The sequence below is a fragment of the Poecilia formosa genome, unplaced genomic scaffold (genome assembly GCF_000485575.1).
Source record: "Poecilia formosa unplaced genomic scaffold, Poecilia_formosa-5.1.2 Scaffold226, whole genome shotgun sequence".
Classification (NCBI taxonomy): Eukaryota; Metazoa; Chordata; class Actinopteri; order Cyprinodontiformes; family Poeciliidae; genus Poecilia; species Poecilia formosa.
Genome location: NW_006800165.1, coordinates 475,408 through 502,964, shown reverse-complemented (window position 1 = coordinate 502,964; position 27,557 = coordinate 475,408). Strand labels below are relative to the sequence as shown.

General features: G+C 37.8%; 1 protein-coding gene across 4 annotated transcripts in view; it reads left to right on the top strand.

Moving 5' to 3' along the window:
- Positions 1-656: 656 nt before the first annotated feature.
- The window catches only part of slc4a11 (solute carrier family 4 member 11), a 119,793-nt gene continuing 92,892 nt past the window's right edge, over positions 657-27,557 (top strand). For 3 of the 4 annotated variants that reach the window (XM_016679929.1, XM_016679931.1, XM_007568578.2), the window contains exons 1-2: positions 657-833; positions 26,476-26,526. In XM_016679929.1, coding sequence (XP_016535415.1) covers positions 797-833; positions 26,476-26,526 — 88 coding nt within the window. In that variant the 5' untranslated portion in view covers positions 657-796. The remainder of the gene's footprint in view (positions 834-26,475; positions 26,527-27,557) is intronic. The other variant, XM_016679930.1, reaches the window with a different exon arrangement.

Genomic DNA, 27,557 nt, shown 5'->3' with positions numbered 1-27,557 from the left:
TGGCCTGAAGGAATAATCTGGTAAATTTATTGATTACTTGAAACCTCATTCTGCCAGGTGTATGAATATTTTCCAAATAAGAGTTGCCTGAAATTCCGTTTTTAGACACTGAAACCAGTGATCAAGAGAAACAGTCACATTTTCCCAGATCTCCCTTCTTTTTAGATGTTATCACGCAAGACTGAATATTTTGGCAATTTTTCCAGAGGTGTCAGCACAAATCGCATCTCTGTGCCACTTAGTTATGTAGACATGAAGGCAAGAAACATCTTAAATCAAGTGTGCCTGCTTGCGTTTTGAGAACAAACCCTGAATATTATGATCTTTGTTTTCAAATTGTAGCTTAGGATTCTGACAGAGCCACAGTTAGTGGACGAGAGGAATGCAAAGGAGGTGCACTCACGTTCATTTTCACCTGCTTCAGTCAGTCGCAACTCAACAAAGGCAAACAGGAGAGCCAGGCTTACAAAGTGACATCTTCCCCAAACGTCGACGAGGTGCGTCTCCACCTGAGCTTCACCGCGATGTTAAACAACAAGACGGTAGAGTGAAGAAGCTGACTAATAAAAAAAAAAAAGGCACTAGGACCCAGTGGCAAGCGCGCGAGTAGGCAGGCAGAGTGGGGCTGAGTCACTGCATGTGTCTGAGAGGCAGTCAGAAACAGAGCAGAGCAAGGGAGAGCAGAGGTGATCTTAGTCTCATCAGCACAGGATAACACAACCATGATGGGTTGATTTTTGGGGGTTGGGGAGGCGGTTGGGTTTGGAAGTGTGCATTTGCCACCATTTGCTCAGCCATGGAGACCAACAAAGTTCTTCATTTTGTGCCTTCCGGTGAGTATATATCAAAAGCTCCTGAGAGCTGCTTCTCCGCTGTGCACGACACAGCAATCACTGGGAGAACCTTGGGGTTCCCTTCCTCATGAAACCTGAGAACCCCCCTTGTGCAAAACATATGCAGCCCACTTCAACTTCCACTCTGAGGCACGGCAGATGTTTACGTGGATGCGTTCCATTGTACATACTTGGCAAATTGGGAGTTTGATCAATTTGTGCTCATAGGAATGTGGCAATATAACGGACACAGACAGGAAACTGATTCTTTTTCATTTTCGAGAAGACAGAGATCTGTGGCAGCTGTGTTCTACTTGTAGAAATTGAGTTTTTTTTTTTTCCTGTGAAAGCATATTTGTGTGTGTGTGCACGCATGTGTGCAAAAGTGTGCATTCTCTTGTTGTTTATGTCTGGTATGCGGCACCAGAGGTTCCTGTGTCGTTTTTTTTCTCCAGCAGTTGAGGAACTGAACCTTGAGAAACAGTTGCATTGCAAACCCTCCCAGCGACGCGAGTGTACCTGTCGAGACTGTGCACAGCCGGAATGCAGAGGGAGCATGTGTTGCATTGGTGGGCTCCTGCATGATAAGTAGAGAAAGACCAACAGCGTGCATGGAACAGTGTGTCTGTGCTCACATGCAAAGGAGAGACACGCATCTGCTCTTATCTGGATGTTTCTGTCTACCTACATGAAAAAACAGGACTTAAGAACGTGTCGATCCTTAACGTTGCCTGTTTTTTTTTGTTTTTTTGTTTTTTTTCTTCACACTTGTGTGTGTGTGTGTGTGAGAAGACAGATTAGTGTTGCTGACAGCCACAAGAGACCAGCGAATCCCCCCCAAACCCCCAATGAAAGTCCTAAGAGAACCCGAAGCCCATTTGGAGGTGTGATGCGGCTGCCTCCTCACTTTCATTTTGTCTAAGGCTGAACAGAATACTGCAACTCCTGGTGTTTTTCTTTCTCCCTCTCTCTCTGTGTGTGTGCGTGTGTGTGTGTTTTACTTGAACATTACTTGGAATTCTGTGACAGGAAAAATACTATGTCTGCTTGTGAATGAGCACCGGGGTGTGTGTGCGTGCGTGTGTGTGTACATATACTATAGGTATTTGTTGGACTTCAGTTGCGTGTTTGTGTGTGTTCGGTGTGTGTTTTCAGCAGATGCATTGTGCGATCTAACTAAATCAGAGTGTCGGGGTGTCGAGGTGTGATGGACACTGACGTGGCTTGTCCTCTGAAGAGTAATTTGCATACATTTGCCTGCGAGCTGATTAGGTGGAGGTGACAGGTTGGATCCTTGCAGCAGAACAATTTGGTCCCGTTTCCTAAACGGCTTGTCACACAGGAAAGGTTGAAGGCTCCAAAAACACCGTTCAGAAGCAGGAGGATTGCGAGATGCCCATTTAATGATGATTCTATTATGTCTTAGTTGACCTTGGTTTTAAAATGCTGATATTGTTTACAGGAAATCGTGTATCTGCAGGAATTTGATGGCATTATTGATCACCGCTGGTGACTCAACAGTTACATTTATAAAAGATTAGGTTTTCTTTTCTTTTTCTTTTTTTTTCATCTCCCAATTTACTGCCCTCTGGATTTTTGGAATAAAGCAGGGAAAGCTGCTCTGTGCGACAAAAATCTCAGGATCCATGGCACTGGAACATGATGTCCAACTGAAGGTACAGCTCGCACTGGCCTGGAAAATGAAGCAAACCTTTAACTGACGGAGGTTTATGCAAATGGAGACATATTTTGCAAACAGATAATCATGTTGCATTATTCACCCGCTATCTAACGGGTTTCTACTTGAATTTTTTTTTTTTTTTGTGGCAAGGTCAGAAGACGTAAGTTTCACTTTCTGGATTTGAAAATTGCCACAAGGCTTCTGCATGTAGCGACACTGCAGTCAGCTTCGCTACTGCTCTGATGAAGAGTTTCATCTGTGTGTTTTGCTTTCTTGCTCCTATTAACCAGCAACAAACTTCCCCTGCTTAAGACAATGCCTTAGAGAACTGTGCAATCATTTCTATTTTAAATAACTCTTTCATTTCTGCCTAGCAGCATTGATGTAAATATTTATTTAGAAATTTACTTACAAATTTTCTTAAAGATTTTCTCTCTGGGTTATGACCATAACTAACTTACACAAGTAACCTTCAAATGACTTTGCTTTGCATAACTGGGAAAAACTCCACATGAGTCGATGAGAAACAGAAATGTTTGGGTTTGGATAATTTTTCAGGTCTGAATATTATTTTAATCACATAAGAATGTTGAAGAAACGTTTTCACATTTATCAGTTTTTATGTAACAACTGGAGATGCAACAGTTTATCCAGCTCTTGAGATGATACAATATCTAGCACAAGATTTTTGGAATACTTTTGGGAAAACAAAGGATGTTTTTTTTTTTTTGTAATAAATTAGGCTTTTTTTTTGTTTTCATGATTAGAAAAACAATTTCACAAAACAAGTTTCCAAGACGATAATCGGTGTAGAATTATCCAATTCAGTCTCAACCTACCTCCCTACTGCTGCAACTATGCGATTTAAGGCAGTTTTATTCCAAAATAAAAAATGCATCTAGAAAGTGATATTTCTCTGTTTTCCTAACAGAAAAAAGGTGCAATTAACCTACGGTGCCTTTTCAGGTTTCACCAGTTGAAATATTTTTTTTACTTGATATGAGAAAATGCAGTCCATTCTTATTAAAATAGTGAAATGTGGGCAGTAAGAGGCTTTGAAGCTGCCACAGTCATTAGCAGGTAATTGTTAGCCATTTGCAGTATTCTCTATGCAGTTTCAAAATCGTGGGTATGTTGTCCATCACTCTCACTGTTACTTTTTTCTACCAAGTACCAAAATGCAAACGCATAAAGAACTTAAGAGGGGTGGAGACTTATCAAAGCGTTGCCAGCTAGCCTGTCAAGTTGTCTTTATTAGTCGAATCTGTCGACACATCAGTCTAGTTCAAGAACTCCTGCTTGTCTTACGTCAAATTATCAGGCTTTGTCCACATGTAGCTGGATATCTGGGAAATCAAATGCATTTCTACCTGTTTCAGCCTTTCGTCCTCACGAAAACTCTGTTTAATGTCACTAAAAATGATCATTTAGAAAAACTCATAGTCGAGATTTGAGAAAACTCCGTATTCGTGTTTGCATGTGTACATGGGAAAGCAAAGATTTAGGATCCAGTGCATTACAGTCTGTGACAATTAATGGGGCAATATATTCACATACTTGCTTTCACACTAAATTTCCAATCAACATTGTCTTGTTAATTTTATATTCCAATACGCAATTTAAAAGTAGTGCAACTTTTAAATCTGCCCACATAAATAAACCTCCTGGCGCCATGTTTAATTTCTAACAGGAAGTTGTGGTTCTTTGGGAGAAATCTGATTGGCTGAAAGGTTAGCTTTGCGCTGCACTACCCTCTATGGGTCTGGCATGTTTAGAGCAATGCTCCAAGCTGGATTTGTGTGGATGAAAACTTTTCGGAAACCAATCCTGTGTGTGCAATAATATTTTAAACAATCTGGCGAAGATATTAATTTTTATAAAGACATCTTCATCTTGGAGTTCATCAAGAGAGATTACACTTAGTTTACTAGTTGTCATATGCTGGCACAGGTTTTCCCCCAGACAGCTTGCTAAACCTGGTGGAAGGGGGCGCTGTAGTGCAGACCACCAGTGGCCCACCCTGTTTTTGTGCTAAAGAATCTTAAAAGTTACACAAATTTGGAGGTGCACAAGCAGAAAATGTCATTTGGAATTAATAGCTTAAGGCCGACAGGCAGTTGGTATCGGTACGCACCCACTCATGCCCAGTTCAATACGGCAAATATAAACTTAGCCTAATTGGTCTTTACTGTCACTGTTACTGCTGTAACAGTGACAGTTACAGCCTGGTTGGGGGCAAGTAAAACCTGGTGGCCCACCAGGCTGATAATACACTAAGGGAAATCTGGCTGACCTTCTAAAATTTAATGGCATTTTACACTAAATAATAGTATCTTTTTTTTTTTTTTTCGTTGTTTCATGTATAGTTAAGTTATTCCTTTTAGGTTAAGATTATTTATACGTTTTGGAGTCAAGACTGGAGTGAAAATGGCCTGGCTAGTCAAAAAACGGCAAAGTATTAATTCCTAAACCAGGGGTGTCCAAAGTGGGTCCTGGAGGGCCGGTATCCTGCATGTTTTAGTTCTGTCCCTGGTTTACCGCACCTGGATCACATGATGGCTCATTAGAAGGCCTAAGAGGAACATTGACATGCTGAAAGGTTGTTACTACCAGGGAGAGAACAAAAACATGCAGGATGCCGGCCCTCTAGGACCGACTTTGGGCACCCCTGTCCTAAACCCACAAGCCAAGTCCACAGCAGTGTAATCTTTTTCGTTTTAAACTTTTCGATTTAACAACCATAAATGCAACATAAAGCTGCCCTGTTACAGCCAAGTGTCAACGGTCTGGCGTGACAGAAAACCAAACGATCGGTGCTGCAGCCATGACCTGCAGAGCCCGAAAGCATCAGCATAGTTGACATGTAGTGACGGTGGGAGTTAGTACTTTAACCATGTGGAAAGTGGAGGTGTGCAAGCTTCAAGATAGATGACGAGTTTCTGTGTGCATGTGTGCACTATCGATGTGACGGTGATCTCTGATCAGTATTCACCGCTGGCAAACAGACCTCTGAAGCTCCAGCCTCCGAGCACAGCCATCTGGGCAGAAGAGAGGCGCGCGTCAACACACGCATACAAATCACCTTACAGTACCGGGCGCATGTGCGTACGCACACACCGATGCCAAAATGTCCCAAAAACACCTCCATGCAAGACATGACAAGTCGGTCTCACAGGCCGGGGAGCGCTCACACACATTCACACAATCCTCACAAAAACCGGCTGCGTTGGACATTTACCATTCAGACTTCTTCTTCCAAAATCATTCCCACTGTCCAAAATCATTTGTTAATGTAAACACAGGTAACATTTACGGTCATGTGTCTGCACAAACACTAATCACTGCAGGGCTCAATACTGTGTTAGAAATGTTTACTCTGCGTCTCATTACATCACACCTAGAGCTTCAACTAACCGTTAATTGATTAATCAATTAATCAGATTAAAAAAAATGACACATCCTGCTGATTTTCTTTAACTACTTAAACCTTTTTTATACAATGCTAGAAATACATAAAATTTTTTTTTTTTTTTTACCTAAAATGCAATGACTTTGCATTCATTTACTGTAGACTTGATCATTTGCAGCAAAAGATGCATCTGCAGCTTTTTTATGGAGTTTGAACGAGCTGATGTTATAACTCTGCCACTTGAGGAGTTTTTGGCAGAACATATTTACAGATGGATTTATTTATTTTACATGCAAAAGATATATATTTATCACTTTTATTTTAATTGGTGCTTTTAAAATGTTCTTTCAGCAAAATGGCCTTTTTTCAGTGTTAATCGACTATTAAATTAGTTGACGATTACTTTATTGATCAATTCTTCATAACTAATCTGAAATATTGTTCCATTCCTGCTTTTATGGTTGTCACTTTGAAATACACCTTGGACATGTTTGCTCTATATACGTGACAAGCAATTTTAGACAGTTTCAAGACACATTTTTCTAATATTATAGCAAATCCAAAGGGTGTCTTGTAAAAAAATTTAATAAAATAACACCACAAAAACATTAATTACCACTCACATGTATGCATGTACAGAAAACCCTGACACTGACTCTGGCTTTCAGATTACTTAAGCAGCACCCCTGCACCCCTCTGTCCCCCACACAGACACTCTTTCATCTGCATGTTTGAATCCTTATCACACACAAGAAGATGGGACACACTGTGCCACAGCCTGCTGTGTACTTTTGAAGAATCGGCCAAGACTCTACTGATAAATTGCTGCCTTTAAATCTTATTTTTATTTTTTCAAACAACCAAAGATCTTTTTTTATTACTATTTTTTTACATAATTTGGGCCTGTCCAGAAAAATGCCTGCTCGTTAATCACTACAAAGAGCATTTACTGGTCATGTTTCACATTTCTTAACATGTAAAATCAGTGACTTCAATATCAGATTCACTTTTAAAAAAATATTATTATTATTTAAATGAAGGTAAAGACTTTTACATTTTCACTTTTCCCATGTTCACATCAAAATAAAATGACTAGAAAAAATACAAAATAATAAAAACAGAACAAGTGAAGGAACTGCTCCCCTATGTTTAAAACTCAGAGAGAAAACGCCCCCATTTCGTAACATAATAAGGCAGCCATGACTCTAAAGGTTTCTGCTGTATGACACATACATGCCTCAGTAATTAAACTATGTTGGTACATGCTGTTCTTTTTGTTGGCTACTTTTAAAGTCCAGTTTACTCTACAACAATGGTAATAAATAAATATACATTTAAATATCAGCTATGCAACAGTCAGTTAATCAATGAGTTTATTCACTCGATTTACAAGCACGTTCTCTTAAAACGTTTACTATTCACGAGTGAAAAGGAAGCTGAACGAAGTAAAATGTGCTATATTTACAGATATAGAAAATATATTTCTCAAGACATACATTTTAAGGGCCATATTTATTAGATCAACAATATAAGTTGTAAACACTATATCATTCTCAATATTAAGTCAGGAGTGTATAAGACTTGGGTTTTTTTCTTATAAATGGTTTTGAATTGATTTATCGTAGTGCATTTTCTCAACTCCTCTTCCAAATTGTCCTCCATACTCTGAAATGCCAATTTGTTATAAAGTAATCTGCAGAGTTTTATTCTTGAAATCATACTGCCTTCTGTTCTTTCCGTCACTTGAGCTTAAGACAAAGGAATTTTGTAAATTAATAATTTCTTTCTAGTTTTAAACACAGCTAAAAGCATTTTTAAATTAACCAAATCCCTTAGTTTCAAGATGTTTGAATAAACAGTTTACTAGTATGTTCTCTTGCATTTATAGAGAACTCATAGCTTGCTTTTCTGTCACACACAAAGGCTTTGTGTTGGTTTTCATAATTGGTATGTGTTGTCCCATACCATCATATATTATATCGGATATGGAGCAACAAATGAATAATGGTATGTCTGGAGTGTTCATGGGTCTTAAACATTTTTACTTTGTTTTTTCGGAATTCATTTTCTGCTTTACTTTATCACTGGTGGTGGTAAGGAGTTACCGATCTTTACCCTGTAGAACTGACTTGTTTTTCTGTGCTACATAGAAAAGTCGCATTTCAGTTCTATCATATCTGTATAATTGAGACGACATGGAAGGCTTCTTTATCTTAAAAATCAAGACGTGGTTTTTAACATGTAAACTTGTTTTTCCCTCTGGAAAATGTTTTTGGTCATTTTGTAAACTGTGTGCAGTCCTGTCCTTTTCTTCATAGCACTAAAGGAGGCAGTACACATCTGTTTATTCAGAACCTTGTATCTCATCTGCATGTCCTTGGTGAGAATTTTAATTTCATCTTTGAAAAGATGAATGGCCTCTCCACAAAAATGATCGAAATTAAATGGAGTTGACATAATTTACCAGTCAGATCACTTGTGGGTTTTAAAACATTCAAATGTTAGTTTTCAGAAATATTAATCGTCTGAAACTCTTTGTGGTGAAAATTTTTCAGTAAAACTGGCAGTTTGAACTAAAGTAGGTTTACCAAAAATGTTTTGGATTTGGGATCTATCTGGTGTAGCTATGAAGTAAAGCTTGGCATGAGCAACATTTTTCAGTTTACAATCAAAATGTGTGGGTAGGATATGCTACCAAAATGAGAATAATATTGCTTGAAATTAATTATTGAACATTACTTTCAAAGGGGACAGTGTTATATATTTTCCAGGCACATTGTACCATTTTATAGCACAATCAAGTAGCTGTTATCTTCAGTTGTTATAAAAAATGCTGTTTATATCAAAAGCATTTTTAAGTCATATTTGATGCCTTGAAATTGGGCCTCTGTCTCTTTAAACGCCTTCTCTTCCTGAAACTCCGCCTTCAGGAAGTGATCACAACACGGCTCCTGTATTCTCCCTTTAATAACGTCTTTACCAGTGGTGCAATGAGAAGTAGCTCTATAAGGAGCTCAGCAGATGTGCTGCTCTGTGAGGTGGAAATTCAGTAGCTTAAAAACTGCAATTCTGAGGTGGAGCTGAACCTTGAAGGTGGAGCTAGGTCCAACAAGGTGTATTACACAGCTGAATAGTTGCCATGGCAATTAAAAGATTTCTCAAACATGCATGAAATAATCAAGGGAACATTCCTGTAGAACAAATAAATATTTAAAAAAATTAAGTTCAGTGGAGTTTTAGAAAATGTTTGGTGTTATAAAGCCAAACAACCTCAGAACAATCCATCTTCTTTTTGAAAACCGGTCGCAAAGCGTTAATTTGTCAAACGCAGGAAAAAACAGCTTTATTCTGGTACAAATCAAGCTGTTGCCATCGGCTTTGCACAGGATGACTTGTCTTTCCTGAAGCTCACTTCACTGAGCACAGGAAGCAGGACTAAACATGGGCAAGGTATTAGTTTCACTTCCTGTTCAGTATTGATCTTGCATGACTTGCAAGATGACACAGCCTCTCCTCCACAGAACAATGTGCTCTCGGCCCAGAACGCTGTCACTCGTAGCCAAACTAAACAAAAATTCACTCCAACAAACAGAACCCAGCGAAGAGGTAGACGTAAAGTTCTGCTGCTCCTTTTCCTCCAAAACGATAATTACTACAAGATGGTTGAACTTTGCCCATGTTGATGAATTCTCAAACCACTAATGTAAAGCTTCCCCTTTTTTCATTTACATGAGTCAAAAAATACCAGTAAGCACCATAGTTTCTTTGGGTTTTTTCCCCATCGGGAAGAAGCTAAACTTGGCGAGATGTTGGCACAGAACGCTCACGACCGTGTTTGTGTTACCTCACTGAAAAACGTATGTGAGCTGGCAGGCACATGCTCCACGTCTCACAGCGCTTAAACAAGACGCATCCACCTCGTAGAAACAAATTGCACTATGTAGTACAACGATTGCTGCAGACAAGGTTGCTGCTGCCACTTAAGGCTGGTATTGATTATGGCGTACTTCTGTTTTCATGCAGCTGTTGACAGCTGAGACCTTTCATGCCGTTCCCTGAAACTATGCGTAACGTCCCTCTTTGTCCTTGAAGCGGTACCAAGTTATGCCCATTTGCTGCAGCCGCCGAAATCGCTTCAATGTTCTTTGTCATTCGGCGTAGTTCAGCGTAATAATGTCTGTGGAGAGAGGCTGCTGGAGCCATTTGGTGGTTATATAATAGATGTAAACGACAGTGACTTAATGGCTTTTCTCTGGATTAAAGGCACGCCGTCATAAAAACAGTTCACAGCGAGTGACAAAGGCAAAAGGGTCTCACCTGCTGTCATAAGAAGAGAACAAAGTAGGACGGGGCCCCTAAAACGGCTCGGATTTGTAGTTATTTCCATCTGTGCTCAGTTCATTTGATTAAAACAGTCACTTGGTTTTATATCCTTTTTCAAATGTCAAGCTTTATACCCATTGTAAAACCCAAAGACAAGACACGATGAGGAACACAAGTTAATGCAGCACAGAACATGATTTTCTTTTGACTCGAAACCGTGCCCATGTTGGTCCGCTTGGCGGGGGGGATAGTGGGGGGACGACGACACCGCAAACGAAGAGCGGTGTGATGTGCATCAGATGGCGGGGAGGACAGAATAGCTTTCAGTAAATGTTTGTGTGGAGAAAAGCAGACTTGAAAGAGAGACAGTGGCCTGGCTTTAATCGAGCCAAAAGAAAAGAGGGTAGCGAGGGAGGGATGGAGGTGGAGGGGTGCAAGCAATTAGCAGGAATCCCCCAGCACTGGAGTCTTTTTTTTTTTTAACTCATTGCCCCTCTCCCTTGAAAATTAAGGCAGTCAATTTCTGCAGTGAGTGGCTGGCATGGATATACTTGTGCGTGTGTCTGGATGTAGTCGCCGCCTCGATAAATGCAACAAACACACAAACTGTTCTTGCTGCGGTGAGGAGGCATAATCCTTTAACTCGGTGGCGCTGTGAGAAAATAGCGGATGACAGAAAAAAAACAAGCAGGAGACGAAGTAATACGGAAAGATGCGAAAATTTAAAATTACGCGCACACACAGTACTGTTAAGAGGAGGAAAGGAGTCCGAGGCGAGTTTATTATAGCTAACTAAAACTGACAAAAACTTAAATTAATGTTATCCCAGTTAACATTTTGTTAACTGGGATAAATAAACAGTAAATAATGGGGAAACACAATAATTAACTGGAACTATATCATATGTTTGCAAAACATAATACCTTATCATTCATTTTCAAGTTCACAAATCTGTTTATTAGCCTTTGGAACTGATTTCGTTCTCCGCACAAACAGTTTAAGTGAGTTGTTGGGAAATTACGGTGCTCCATTCTCTAACCAGAGTCAGATGGGTTTTTTGATATTTGAGTCAACTTTTTGAAAATGGTATGTTCTGTTGAGTATTCATTACACAATCAACGAATACATAACCATAATACAATACTTTCACCTTTTTGAATTCTGCACCTGAAAATTTACCAAAGTATGAAAGAACTAAAACTACTACTATAACTAGTAAAAATTGAAATAAAACTAAACGATTTTTAACTAATACCTAATCAAAACTAGCAAACACACTCTGAGAACCAATCAAAACTAACTGAACTGGACAAACAAGAAGATGCAATGAAATAAAACTAAACTATAATGGAAAACCCAGAACCATTATAATCCTGGTCAGAGGTCTAGTGATCTCTTGAAACCTCTTCCAAGATTAAGAAACAAGGATTCTGGAATAGATACGGAAATTTAAACCCAAGGACAAATACTTTTGGGTTCCGGTCAGCAGAAACTCAATCTGCTAGAGAAAGAACAGGAGGAACCATCATGGAAAGACGAGACACTGCATGTGCCACAGATGGACAGAAGACGAAGGCTAGAACAGGCCGGACAATGGAGAAGAACGAATCATGGCCGCTCAGACAGATACTCGGCACAAGTGCAGTAGAGGTCAGGCTCTACCACACCAGGCAGAACCCAATGTTCAGGCTGTGCAAAGATGCCCCTGGCAAATCTAGGTTTAAAGTTTGCTTCTAATTCTACCAATGTGTCTCTTCAGACTGGGAATAATACTGTTTTGAAGTGGCTCAGCCAGAAACCCAACTTTAATCGTATACAGAATCTGAGAAGGGAACAAAAGATTAGGCTGGTGTGTTCATGTGTCTTTGTTCTTTGTTTTTCTTCTCCCATTTCTGCTGCTTGGTTCTAAAAATCACCGTCACTGTAGTCCTTTAGAGATTTGCATGAAGTGTCTTTGGACACATCATTTGTTGTTTAAAAGAACTACAGATGTACAGGAATTGACATGAAGTTGGCATAGGTTGTGACAATAAATCCAAGTCGCAAGATGGGATGACACATGATACTGGTCTGATGACAACAGGGCAAGGAACACAGTGTAAGTATTGTCCATTTCAGGTTGCATCAGTTTTAGATTTCAAACTAGAGATGATCAAAGACAGTCCAAACTCTTAAAAGCTTTAGTTTACTGGTTGCCAGCTTCACCATCATTAGCAGCTAACAGCTAACCTCGAGTCACAGTTTTCTCCCAGACTTTACAGATTGTTCATCTCTGGCAGCTTTTCTATCTACACAATGTCCAAAATTCATCAATACTTTTCAACCTTTATGGTGTTTACCATACAGTCAACTCTACCATAAAAGTATGTTACCGATTCAAGAGTTACTTTACTTTAAAGCAAGATTAACAAACATTTTTCTCATGGCGTGTCAGTCTTAGTACACCAATTCATTTCAGTGGTTCTTAATAATAGGTCACATTTGCTGCACTTCATCGGATGATGTCACCTGCTGACAATAACAGTATAACACTGTTTAAGTTCAGTTGTTTGTCTAAGACAGACTTTCACTTTGACGGGAAATAACTTCTAGATGATGGTATGACATCTACTCCCATGAGGCGTAACATCCCTAGAGTTAATATTAACTTTTCAGCCATTTCTCATAGACCCATACTGTTTTCTATGTTCATGTACTCTCTGCTGTTCTAAGTTTAATGCCAGGGAAAATCAGGTGTATTAATGAAGTTTGCTTTCCACTCTTACATCTATGCATGCCTGTTGTTAGGTAGAGTGTGTCCAAAATACAACCTTAAACCTTCATCATTGTGTCAAGCCTCTGTTGAACAAAACTTTTTCAAATCTTTTATGTTAACATGAGTAACTTAAAAAGTTAGACTTTTAGAAAATTGTACAAAAACTTCTTTGGGGTTTAATCAAGCAATGTTATTAAAATGTAATGACTAGTGGCAGCCAAACCGTCATAGCAACGTCACTTTTTGATCCTTTTTTTAAGCTCTTTCTATGTGAAATTTTAACTTGTATAATTGCTGTTGTCAGTCTGCTAATATGCATAGCATGTTGGTACAAAATGTGTTGCTAAATGATTTGCCAGAAACTGGATTTCCATAACAGTATCAGGAAAAACATTGGTGCCACTTCATCCGCACCAGTGCTCCATCAACATCTGATCTTTAAGCCATTATCGTTTCATTTGTAGCAATTAAATCATTTTCATTCTTTGATGACCAACCTTTCTGTGTATTTAAATATGAAAAGATGGAATTTGATGAATATCAATATCAATTCATAAAATATTGGCTTATGCCATTTTTTTTTAACAAAGATGACTGTTTTTTTTGTGTGCTTAAATCATCTTTTGGCACAAGAGACATACTCTTTTCCTGCCCTTTTCATCCACGTCTAGGTCCAATCTTGCAGCTTGCTCACCTCCATGGAGGTAAATGTTTGAGGACGGCATGCACAGCCTACAAAACACAGACATGCTTAACCTGTGGCGCTGCTGCTTTCAGAAAGTACAGTGCGGCACATACTGTACAGAGGCATTTACAATGTGTCTGCAATTACCACCCCGATTGAAGTCCTTTAAAATTCCTTTGGAATAAAAAGAATACAAATAAAGGCCAAATGTGAGCCTGCTCCTTAAAACGTGTACACGAGCGGAAGGAATTCCCTCCATGCCTGGGTTTTCTCAGCGACCACAGCTCCAAAGTATGAGTGCCAGGAGAGCCCGGAGGCACAATTAGCTAACAAAAGGCCCCGCCTCCTCCTCTTTGCTTGCCCAGCCTTCGTAGATTCCCCTACAAACACAGCGGGGGCCACCTTTTAATCTCTTGCCCTCTTCACTTAAGACTCTCAGCCTCACCTCTCCAGTAAATTCCACGGTTCGTCCCCCTTTGGGGATTCGAGCATCTGTCTCACATCTATCTGCAGTGTTTTTAGTTTTAGAATTTGACATATTCTTTAAAAAACTAATTTTTTGATTATCCAAACAATAAGAGGGTCCAAAGTTATTGGCATCAACTTGTCATGACCTAAGTTAGTCTGAATATTATTTTTAGTGTCGTTTCTTTCCATTTTTCAAACTTTTCTTACTCCCTAGAGTGAAATCAGATCAAACTTTTCTTGTTTTACATCACAACTACCAAAATTATATTTGCTAAACTCTACAAGAATGATAGCAAGAATATGTCAGAGATATATGAACATTAGCGCCATGGCTGATTTATGAAATATCTTATGTAGCTGTCGCTATGATTTAAAAAAAAATTTTTTTTATTGACTTATCATTTATTGACTTATCATTTGACCTATCTTATTCACATGTGATTTTAATTTAATTTCCTATTTAATGCAAGCACCAGAATGATGAAATTGTGGGGTTTCTTTTTCATCTTAAAACTGAAGTTAGTGGTTCCTTTAAATATACGTCTATGCAGCATGGAAAGCAAAACCAGTAGGTTAGGATATGGTCAATGATCAACCAGCTTGGAAACTTAGATTATTTTTAACAGAAGCTAAGTTGCGGGAGACTGAAGTGAAAGTTGTGGAGGAACAAAGAGTCAGGGTGCAGCAATTAGATGTTTCTGTCCAGAGTTCCCTTGGTGCCGGCTTCATTACAGGCCATTCTGTTTTCTGTTCCACGCCGACATGGCAGAGGTTAGGGCCGGGTATTAATAGGGATCAAAGATGTGTGGTTTTTAGATCCGTCCAGTCAGTTTTAAACCATGATGATGTGGGTTTTTTTCTTTTTTTTTTTTTTTTTTAAATAGTTTGAAGCGATACGTCTTTGAGGAGCATCAGAATAAATTTTCATAATTAGAGCTAACTCTCAAACTTTTCTACATAAAAATTTACCTGCAGGTCTCTTGCTGCCCTGTTTATTTATTATATTTATTTTTTTTAAACTCAGACTGCATATTTACTTTAATTTGGAGGATTTTTCTAAATTATGTAGACATGTTTTGCTATTCCTCATATCTGGAAAACATCTACTTGTGATACTCTTGCTGAATACTGTGATATTGATTATGATTCACCCACATTCATGACTTCAGTTTTTCTTCTCCTTCACTCATAATGTGGATTTTAGATGCTAACAATATACAACCAGTGTGTATGAAGGGCAAAAGTGTTATCCTATAGGCCTGATACATTACTGCTATGCAGAACTTGAATGTATGGTTCTTGATGTATTGTAAACAACAAAGTCTTCCATTACAGCAGTTATTTGCAGTTTGAATATTGCACAAATGGATACTGCAGTTATGGTAGCATCATATTTGTCAGCTCTGTATTCAAACTAAAGCATTTCCTTATTAACAGCATTATTAATTATTGCATTGTTGTGAAGTGGAAGGATAATGACACGTGGTTTTCAAAATGTTTTGCAAATGAAAATGTGAAAAATGTGGTGCCCATTTGTCAGTTAAAGGGACTTGAGCTTTACATAACTTTAATGTCATTCCTTCATGAAAAAGATACCTGGAGTGTTGCCTTGATTCTTTCATGCATGTTTGAGAAATCCGTTAATCTCCATGGCAACCATTCAGCTGTGCAAAACGCCTGGTTGGAGACGGCGCTGCCTGCAAGGATGAGGCTCTTCCTCAGAGCTGGAGTTTCCAATCCGTATTGCAGGACAGCCTTTTCCCGTGACTCCCCCACCCACTCAGCTCCTTCAGACTAGCCAGCAGCAATTAGCAAACACCCAGTGGAACTGCCAGTCTGCTGAGCTCATTATAGGAGCTACTTCTCAGTGAAACGTTATTAGAAATGTTGCTAAAGGGTTAAATAGAGGAGCCATGTTGTGATGACGTGCTGAAGGTGGAGGTTGAGAAAGAGCAGGACTTAAAGAGACACAGGCCCAATTTCAAGGCATTTTCCCCATTAGTGGCAAAAAAGTGCCATTACAGATCCTCCTTTGGATAGTTGTCTGGACTTTGTTTGGACCATTCTAATCTATAATGTGAATTGTTGGTTCCTATTGCATTGATATCATGTGACCAGAAAATCTTATTCTACATACTTGCTACGTAAAGACAGGCAATTATCATGATTATAGAACAAGTGTTGTGATAAAAAAAAATCATATTTTTTGGAAGAACAATTTTTTACAGTATTGTATTTCTTAGAGCATTAGCAACGTCAATATATTTAAAAATATGACACATTATTGTTCATGTCTAGTGTAGTTGAACTGCTTTATATATGTAAACAGACTATTTGATAGGATTTACTTTTAGAACATCATTTGTTTGTTGGGCTCTAACTGCGTGCAGAGACATAAATGATTCATTTAGCCATTTTTCATGATCACTTTTATTTATTTATTTTGTTTATTAACTACCGCAAATTATCAACACCATTTAAAATCCATATCAATCATTGCTATCTCTCATGCATTGCTTGTGGCTATCTGCAAACAAAACTTCTAATCTACTCCTTGTTGTTCAACATTTTTTGACAAAAAATGTCCGTCAAGCCCTATTCCATTATTCAAAAATAATTGAAGCATCTCAATAAAACAAAGTGCTAAAATAAATTAAAAAGTTCCTCTCAGTTTCACAAAACAGTTAAACTCTTCTTTTTGGTACGAAGAATCAAAATTAAATGAAAAACTATTTTATGGCACCCTGAGTGAGCACTTTGTCGCTTTTTGGTGTTGCCATAGATTGAACAAACATCGCTCTTGCAACTTGATGAGACAATCTTAGTGGATTTATTTCAGCAAATGTTTCTTCAGAATTCCTACGTATGCTCTCATCAAACTGCCTCAAATTGGAAACCTTTATCACCGTCATTAGCTACGGTCTCCTGGCAAGTTAAGCACCTTGGTCTCGGGCTGGTCGGAGGGAGAATGAATGCAAATTGTCCTGTCCATTTTGTGTTTCTATTGTCAGTTCTCACCATCCACTTTTCCTTTTGCGGTGAATTCGGAGCACGTAATTTTCTCCCAATCTAGGCTCCCACTGCCAAGGAAGCATCAATCAGCCGACCACTCCGAAAGTGGAAGTAAAAACGTGCTGCTCGCGCCACAGCAGTGATTTCCAAGTGACACCAGGGCAGGCTGTAGTCCTGTTATCGTGGAAACTCATACCACACAATACCACAACACATTGGTATGGAAACTTAGATGTAGTGAAAGAAAAACGGCTATGGGGTCACAAATATGCGGTTACCATATACTGAGGTAAACTCCTTTTTTAACTAGTTGTCTAACTTCAGAAAGCCAGGCAACCAGTAGGTAACCAGTTAAAAGGGGTTAAATGCACATCAACATTATTATTACTAGCGTCCAGCTATCCAGTCACTCTACTTTGTGTCACTCACATTGACATTTAGGACTGTGACATCTCGATATTAAATGGTTCAGCGTGTATGAATGCTGTACTAAAATATTGTTTTATACCAATCAGTATTTAAATGGTCCAATTAAAAGAGGTGGGTTCTGCACCCAAAAATTGTATTCAAGAAAGAGCAGTACTACAACGTAAGAAATAAAAGTAAAAAGTTGAAGAAATTAATCAAGTAAAAGTCAGTCATTTAATCATCATTTAATATTTAAAAATTACATCAAATAGACCAAAATATAAAGTTATGTGGACATTTTGGTATTTTAAGGACCAAAATGAAAATAATTAAAATAAATATAATTACAAAATAACAGTCAGTTTTTCCAAATCAATTTCATTCAATTTAAACGTATGAAACTAGGAAAAACTGCAGGTCTGGTGGAGTTTTGGTTAAAACAAGCTTGTTCTTCATTCAATGAAGTTACTCATAGCAGGATGAGTGTCCAGACATTTTACTCGGGAGTAGCAATACTTCATAATAAAATAACAGCAAAATAAAAATACCCCTAAAATTTATTTTTTCCCAAAAAGTTGCTCAGTTAAATGTAACAAGTTATTACCCAATTCTGACAACTAAATAAACACATTGTGTTTCAATTGACCATAGAACTGCACAAATTGAAATGAGTAAAATAAATTTTCTTAACACGGCAATTTTGAAAAAAGTAAAGTTTTTTGATAAAAGCTGTTTATGCTGTGATGAGTTGTTTTTTTTTTTCAGGAATATTGAAATAAATGTATTCCGCAGAACTGCAATGGAATTTTTTTTTTAATCACATAAGTCACGTGATCAAAAGTTGGATATTACTACTGACAAAAACCACAAAGAGGATAGTAGGAGGATGATGGGTTGTTCTTGTTTTTTGTCAGACAATGTGTAGCTCACAGCATCACAGTTTATAAAAAGTTGTGTGACATTCCAGTTGAATTCATTGCTCCTCTGTAAAATCGACTACAATTTCCCCAAAACGCGTACGTAGCCACTCCCAAGTAGGCGGGGCTTGTCGCTGCAACGTCTTAATGAAACGCCGACATCTTCTTATGGCTGATAGACCATGAACGCTTGCACCATAACTGAATTTTTAATATATCTCATTAAACTGCCATGACTTTTAATGACTTATCATGTGAACTACCTTATTCACATGTGATTTAATTTCATTTTTTATTCATTTGTATAGCTCCGTTCACAGGAGCTAGACCAAGATTTGTGTACATTTGTAATCAAAACACAGCGACTGTAGTATATATTTTTCTGGTTACCCCAAATCAAACAGGCTTCTGTTTTGAGTAAACAGCCTAATCAAAGTGTGTGTGGTATTCTGGTTCCAGCCCCAGTATCTGCACCATCAAGTGGGATTCCTCAGGGCATTCCCAGTCCGCCAAGAGTGAATGAATCGTCCTGATTTTGTGTCAGGGTGTTTTTTATGCAGCAGCATCATGGATAGCATATTCTTATGCTTTTAAGGATATTATTGCTGCAAACTGACAGTTTATCAGACGGATATATACAGATGGCAGACATTATGACATAATTTCATGTTATAACACCTATATTGTTCATCTGACAAGAAAATGATGAGATAAAAATGGTCTAGTGTGACGGGTCTAGTGTACACGGGTGACATTTTCAAATATTCCCTGGAAAGAGCCTCTTTTGTTTGAGTTGATAGAAATGCTTTAAATCAATTGAAACGCTTAGTTTATCTGACTGCTGAGGATTTCTTCACTTTTCTACGAAGTGATTTCTATCGCTTTCTATCAATACCTGTCTAATACAGGTATTGGACACATTTTGCTAGTGCTAACTTCACCAATCCTCACTATAAAAAATAAATCCAGACTATCCCCTTAAAAGCCACGACTTTTCTCATTGCTGTGTACTGGCAGTAGAATGCTGGCTACTCATAACTACTTCACATAATCCCAAATAAACCTCTATTGTTATGAAACTCATGAAGTTGCCTCTGTGCAAAAACCTGAAATATTACCAAGGAGAGAATCTGAGCTTCAAGGGAAACATGGTCTTGTATTATTCCTGTATGATGACAAAAGTTGTTCTGCAAAATATGAGAATTTATGGTATTTTATTTAATGCTTTTCCTTAAGAATTTGAGCTGTGCTCCTTTAGGTACATACTACTTTTACCTATTGCTAGCTTAAATTAGTGTCTTCAGTCAGAGCTTTTCACACAGTATTCATCAATTTGTGGAATGTGAAAATGTACATGAGTCACAATCTGTGCAGAAAATGAGTTTATTTTATTCTGATGTAACAAAGACTCATGCTTCTCCTGAAGTTTATCCACTTCCAACCAATCAAAATTACCCTCACATGCGTGAATGTTTTGGCGAGCGAACATATTAAGTCAAATTTCTTTTCCCTGCTGAAAACCTCTGTCTCTCTTCATCCAGCAGCTTTCTGCATCACTTGTCAGGCTGATGCACACTCAAGCTGCTGCAAAACCACAAACATTTGGGTGTGTTTCAATCACTCATGTTGGTGCAATACTTGTATAAATGTTTGTGTCTTAACATTTGATTCATGTAGTCAGTGTTAGGATGCCAATCAAAGACTAAAAAAATTATAATAACAAAAAAATCTAATGCAAAGCCAAGAACAATATTTTCCCTCTCCCCGTTTTAGGTTGAATTAATATTTAGATCGATCCAGAAAAAAAAAAAAAAAAGCTTTCCATTCTGGATATTAAGACACACTTTCAAGACTTGTCTGGATCAAATTGTGACTTGCTTCTGCATATGTATGGCAGTCATGAAAGGGCTGGTTCTGATACAAACACTTCCCACACCCCACATGCTGTGAAAGCAAAGAGACACATGTACTAAGCTAACCAGTTCTGACTTCCTGCCTGCATATCAGCAGCTTCCTCTTTCTTGAAAATGTTATCATGCATCTTTCTGCATGAAGTGGTCTGATGCTTCGCTTGCAGGAAGAGTCGTTTTGTCAGTCGCTCGTGTTTAATAATCATGTTTATGCACCTCTTCCTGAATAAAATATTGTTTGCTCAACGATTGGTGACTTAAAGAATATCATAAGTTTTCAAAACAAAATCAATGAATGTTAAGTGTTTTGTTTTTCTGCATTTTTAGATTTTTAGCAGTTTAAATAAGTATATGAATAAAAAATAGCACATTTTATATGGACATTTACTGTAGGTAGGGGAAATAATTTAGTAAATCATGTCTATATTGAGGTTTCTTTACACTTGCATTTGTCCTCAGTTGAAGACATAAGGAAGTACTTAATCATCTAAAAATACTAATTTTAAATTTAGACCAAAGTCACAAACCTTGCAGTGCCGCTACACGTGTCCGCTTTGATGTTCTGCATTACATGTTCATGCATTTCGTTCACGTATCAAAACAAGCTTCCCTGCTTGTATTTTTGTTCCACTGTCTCACGGGGGAAAACTGAAACGGAGAACAGGCTTTAAATGAAGGTGTTTTGTTGAATGTGTAGATAAAACACATTGGTTTCACCTGAGCTGGTTTTCTCAACGTCCTCAATAGATTTTGCAAAACAGATATTCAGTTTAGCCATTTAGGCACATGTTCTGTCACGTTCAGCCATTGCAAAATGGCCGACGAAAACTTGCTGAGAGTCCAGCTGTGTATGGATGAGTGAAAATATAAACTGCATTATGTTGTGAAACAGTAATGTTTCCCTTTCAGATTTCATCTCATCATTTACAAAACATCAGTAGAGAACTGCTATTTTTTTGGCTTTTTTTTTTTTACCATCACAGAATGTCTTCACCAGTATACCTGTGCTTTACTGACTGCTGCATTAAAATATCAGTCAGGTTTGGGTATTAAGGGCAGTGAGTTTATTCGAGTAAATGTTTTGCACTAATATTTTGTTTCAGAGTCTTTCAGAGTCTTTAACTTTGCTATTGTGCATTTGGTGTTAACTCAACAGTATTTTTTTCTCAAGAGAAAAAATACAATATTTTGCTCTTTAAATAATGATGAAACTTGGGTTAGTTTTATTCCCATGAACACTCCCATTTAAGACAAAGCTCTTCATTTGATGACAGTAAAAAATAAAAGTCCTGTGTCAAACAGCAGAAATGTCACTGCTCTATTTATATCGATCTGGCAAAGTAAGTCACAGGGATAGTATGTATTCTCCTCAAATCCTTTCCAAATCTCTCCCTGCATCTAACAGTGCCAGACAGCTTAATGCAACTAAAACAGATGAATCTTCCTGATCACAACACTCGAGACACAGTTCAAAGAGCCAAAGCATTCAGAGGAAACTGGCACAGAGAGCCACAGGAATAAACACCGGATACAGATATGTGAAGACGTAGCTTTTGGCATCTCTGTTTTTGCGATCTCTGTGTCATGAATTGTTTGTTGAAATAGTGTTGTTTATTTTCCTCCTATTTTGCTCTCATGATAGTTTATCTGCTCAGCTTTGTCTTTCCCTTTTTGCTACATCTGTTACCACTTACTACAGAAGAATAATAACATTTATTGAATGACAAGATAGGTTTGTTATCAATATATCCAGAGCCGGTTCTCACCATGCTGGTGCTCTAGCCCAGATTACCGCCACTTTACACACACGGGCCCGCACACACACAGCGTCTGTGTGGACAGATGTAACAAAAATATCCATCCGAGACAGATGTAAATTAGGTTTACCAGTTGCTGAGCAGTATAATCAAAACATGCACCAAAGAGACCACTTAATGTTTCATAGGCCTGTTGCAATAAGCAATAAATCAATTAATCGCATGGTGAATTAAAACAAGTTCAATATTTTCATTTGCACGATTTTTGATTTTCTCTTTTCTCTTTTCTCTCTTTCTATCAAAAACTGGATGAGAAAAGTCTTCAGTCTGGTCTTTTGGTCTCAACTGGCTCTTATTTTTGAAGGACAATTTTGTTCAGAGAGACTTAATAATTGATTTTGTTTCTGTTGTTTTGTTGATTTATTTTGGGTATTTGTTCATTAGAGTTTAACGTTTATCGATCTTTGAGGATTTGTTCTTGCATCATTGCTGGAGAATGTTCTCAAAACAACAATATTATCATTTATCGCAGTAAGTTCTGGGACAATTTATCATCCAACAAAATGTATCATTACAGGAATAGTTTTCAACATGGCAAATTACTTGATTGAGAGTCTGGATTTATATAATTTAGGTTGTTACACAGCAACTACAGGGTTTCTTAAAGAGTGAGAGGCCCAATATCAAGGTGTTTAAATTATAAGGTCAAGTTTCTTTTGAGTCATTATATATATATATATATATATATATATATATATATATATATATATATATATATATAATCATTTTACCCCTACAAATGATTCTGCCCTTCTTGATTATTTACTCAGAAAATGCATCAGTGACGGCTACTTTACTATTTCTTCCCACAACAGTGTTCATGTCTAAGGATTTTCCCTCTGCTGTGATTACATTTGAGAATTTAAACCTTTAACCCGAAAATTTCCAAAAGGCTGCCAACACTTAATCTAACATGTTTCATGACAGAAATGGGTGAAAAGCTTAAAAGGATAAAACGTTGCTGTAGTTGTCGTCTAACTTCATCTTAAAACAGCTCGCCAATACTGAAAGTAGTGAAAGAATGAATAGTGTTCCCCTTATTGCAACAAATTTGGACACAATTTCTGTTTAAATCTGTGATATCAGCCGTAAGATTTTTGCATGACTTCTGCAATCAATTTGACTCTCTCCTGCTACAAATGTTATCTTTGCCTAATTTGAATCCTAAACGATTAGTCGGCCTATCTTGCTGCATGTTTTTTTTTTCTCCATACAAATCAAATAAATCAAATTGAAGGGATGTAATTTTGCCTGGCATGGCTCAGACCTCAGAGGTCAGAAGAGGGAACATCTGTTTTGTTGGCAACATCTGATCAAACACACTGCTGTACCATGTAAGAAAAGACAGTGAAACATCCCGTCACTTTCTCTGCCCTCAACATGCTCACAACGTCTCACAACGTCTCAATAACCTTCAAAGCTTCCCCCGCTGTCCGCCTCGCCTACTTGTGCCATCCACATGCTGCACACATCCACAGCTAACACTCCAAAATGTTGTACTCTAAATTACTTCACTGCATTTGTAATCAAGGGCTCTGCCAGATTATAGGTTTAATTCCAAACTGAGATATACACCGTTTTGAAAACACACTACACTCGCAAAAATGATTGCTTGCCTGGAAGCAAAGCTCACTGTGGATTATCACCGACTATTTTCCTGGAGTCGAGACCTTTACTGATGAAAAGAATGTGTTTGTGTGTCGTATATGTTTTGCTTTTGTGGTTTTCATATCAACAGATTGACGTCCTTGGATTTCTGTTGACTGTTTTTCATAAAGGAATTTGTTTTGTTTTTTTATCTGTTGCTTCTTGTTTTGAATTTGAAGATAGAGCAGGTTAGAGGAGCACTGATGCAGTGTTTTGGTTAGACCAGTTTCCCCCTGCAGTGTTTTTGTTTTATAATGTCGATAAAATCATTGCTATGCAGCACAAGGTTCACCTTTGGGCATTTGCACTTTATTTTCTTAAAGCAATATCCATAAACCTTCACTTTTAATACAATGTAATATGAATTATTGTACAGTAGCACTGGGCATAAGAGTAAAGTCTCATTTTTCGTCTTTGAAAGTTTTTAAATATCTGTAAAAGTTGTTTTTTATTTCAATTATTCCTTATCTGAGTTGGCCTGATTTCAAAGTCAAAATAAATAGAAGCTGTACCACATGCTTGTCAAACAGGATGGTAGTATAACATCACTGTGGAAACCCAAGAAGTGCACTGATGAAAAAGAAATCAAGATTTTCCAAAACTTAAAATCTTCAAAAACAGAAAATTAGATTAATGGATAAAATTTAAAATGCATCACCTCGCTTTACTGTGCAGTAACACTAGATTATGTGAAATACAAACATACATTTACAATTCTTCTCCTTTTGAAGACGTATAAAAAGCTTTACATTCTAATGAACATTTAACACTACAACTGGAAGACATTTTAAGTATCCAAAACAAATAAAACAAAACAAGCCAAACGACAACATGAATTATGAAGTCTCTGTAAACAAAATTGTCCTACAAAAAAGGGTAGGATTAAAAAAAAAGGATGTAGTTGAGACCAAAACACCAGACTGAAGACTTTAGTTGTCTAGTTTATGATAAAAAAAATAAATAAATAAAAAAAATAAATCACTGGAATAGAAATTGAGCTTGTTTTAATTTATCGTGCTATTAATTGATTTATTGCGACAGACCTATTGATGCGTTTGACTCTCCTTCACTGCTCTCGTTTGGAGCACACAACATGTTAGCTCACATTTGCAATGCACCGAACAATGGACTGAGATACAAATCAATTACTTTAATTTATTTATTTTTATAGAGTGTGGCTGCAATATTACAAAGATAAAGTGTGACCTTAAACTAGGAGGGAATGAAATCACTCATAGCTGTTCATAACGCGTTGAGTCCAGCAATTACTTCCATGCACGTTTAATTTGATGGATTCATGGGCGGTGTTCACCACGAACTGGACTGCAGCATAACACTTTCACTTTTTTCTTTTTAACTTACACATATTAAAAACATTTATTTCCTCAATGATATTCCTTTTTTTCTGTTTCGCATCCGCTTGTTTTCATGACTGGGCCACAAGGCTCCAATACAAGCTCAAAGTTGAACTGTAAACATGAATGCGTGTTCTTTGCTATCACAGGTGAAAGGAAATGGTGAGGCTAGAAAAGCTCATCAACAAATGTATTGCTTCATTGATATGTTCTCAACTTCATCCAGTAATTACAGATGCAAATCTGTCGGTGTGCATCGATTCAATTTTTAGGGTCACGATTTGATTCAGGAACTATTTTTAATTCAGAAACACAATCTAGAGATTCTATGTAAATCATGTGAGTGACGTGGAAAAAAACTGGTTTAACAAATGGAACATTTATTTAAGACATTTCTACATACTGTATCAAATTCCATCCGTTTATATTTAAGCAATTTCTGGAGAATGTTACCGTTTTGATGATGATGCCGATGGGACTGATTAATGATGTGTCAACAGGCTCTGAGGAGGAATCCCACAAATAAAAATAGGGGCATTCTGGCATTCTATCACTTTGTTTGAGGCGAACGGTCTCTGCAAAGAAACAGTGGGACTGTTGGGTTATATTGGATGGCAACGGGGGGGCAGATTACTGTCGCAGCTGTCGTCCATCTTGCTAACTACTTACACTTCCCGCTGGCCCGCAGTTGTGAAGGAAAGTGACATCAAAGTCGTATCAAAATCGCTTTGGTTGTTCCCGCTGGAATCACATTCAAAAAGAATGGATACAAGTCATATTTGGGAAGAATCTCAAATGTGACTCAACAAAACAAAAAAACAAAACACAGATGTATCTGAGTGTTCACACTTATTCTAAAAAGACTTAACCCTCCAAAAAATAAGTCTGATTTGGGTGACATTTGTCTTAGTAAGAAACCAACTCTGGCAGATTCTGCTCAGTGTGTTTGTTACTGTCCTCCACAAAGCAGATTGTTCCACGGTTCTGACTAAATGAACAAAATTTGATTTTTTTTTTTTTTTTTTAAAGGTGGGAGGTTTTTGTTCCAAATAAACAGAATGTTTCTGAGTACACACCAGCGCCAAATCACACACACATAAGACAGCATAATGATGCCTATTTGTATTTAGAACCATTTCCCATATTAACAATTACCACATAATTACAACAAATGGTGTTGCATCCTGGGTCTTTTTTATTGTTGATCAGATTTCCCTCCATAAACACTCTTTCTTTTCCTGTGCTGCTCTTGCAGAGGCGCCTCCATCTGGGATGTCCAAGAATGGATACTTCTTTCAAGAAATGGGTGAGCCTGATGCATCAAAAACAGAAATTCTAAACAATACATTAAAATAGGGGGCGGAAATGATGATTTTTTCTTCAAGAGATAATTGCAAACATATGATAAAAATGTAGTCGTAATGGTCTTTTTTTTTTAGTGAAACATTGTTTTTCACTTTTAAAAAATTGGGAGAATTGCACCCAAATTTCATTGTTACAATGATAATATTCTATTCTATTAAGCTAAAGTTTGAATGGGATCCCAATTTTCCAATTTATTGCAATAAAATTCATTTCCAAGGCAATTTTTACCACAGATGTGCATCTTCCCGTTTAAAGAAGACGTTGAAACTGCAGCGCAGACACAAAAACCGCTCCCAGCTCTCACGCTGCACTGTGTTCGGATATAAATAATGAACTTTTCAGTCTGTTATAACAGCAGTTTCATTACCTTCAAGCCAAGGAGAGACTCCCAATTAGTATGTGCAGCCATAGCAGTCAAGATGGAATATACTTGCATTGGATCTCCCTGTCTCCCTCAGCCAATTATTCCCCATCCTGTAATACAGCGATTCACTCAGCAGAGTCGCAGAAGGCCCCCTGCTGCAGATGAGCATGGCTGTCTTTATTAGGCAACCTTTTATCAAAAATATGAATGCAATTACATTATTGTTGGTATGTAAGCATTACCCGCCGTCATCGTCGTGGGGGATCATTAGCAGAGGCTGGTCTGGAAGCTCAATTGTGAGCAAACGTGTGCGACGACCAAACGGTGACTCATGTTGGCATGTTAAAGGTTTCTGCTGTGGGCCACCTGTAAGGTTCTGCCCTGCTCCGCAGAGCGGGTTCTGTGATTTACATAAACTCATCATTGGCATGAACGCCATTAGCGCTGAAATGATTAATCGCGTTGAATCGATTGTTGAAGTCATCGTCAACGAATTTAGTAATTGATTAATCATTAACTGGATTATACAGTCGGTAAAACATGCCATTTGCTGAAAGAACAACTCACTCATAGCTGTAATTAAGCCAAAACTGTACAAGAAATATAAA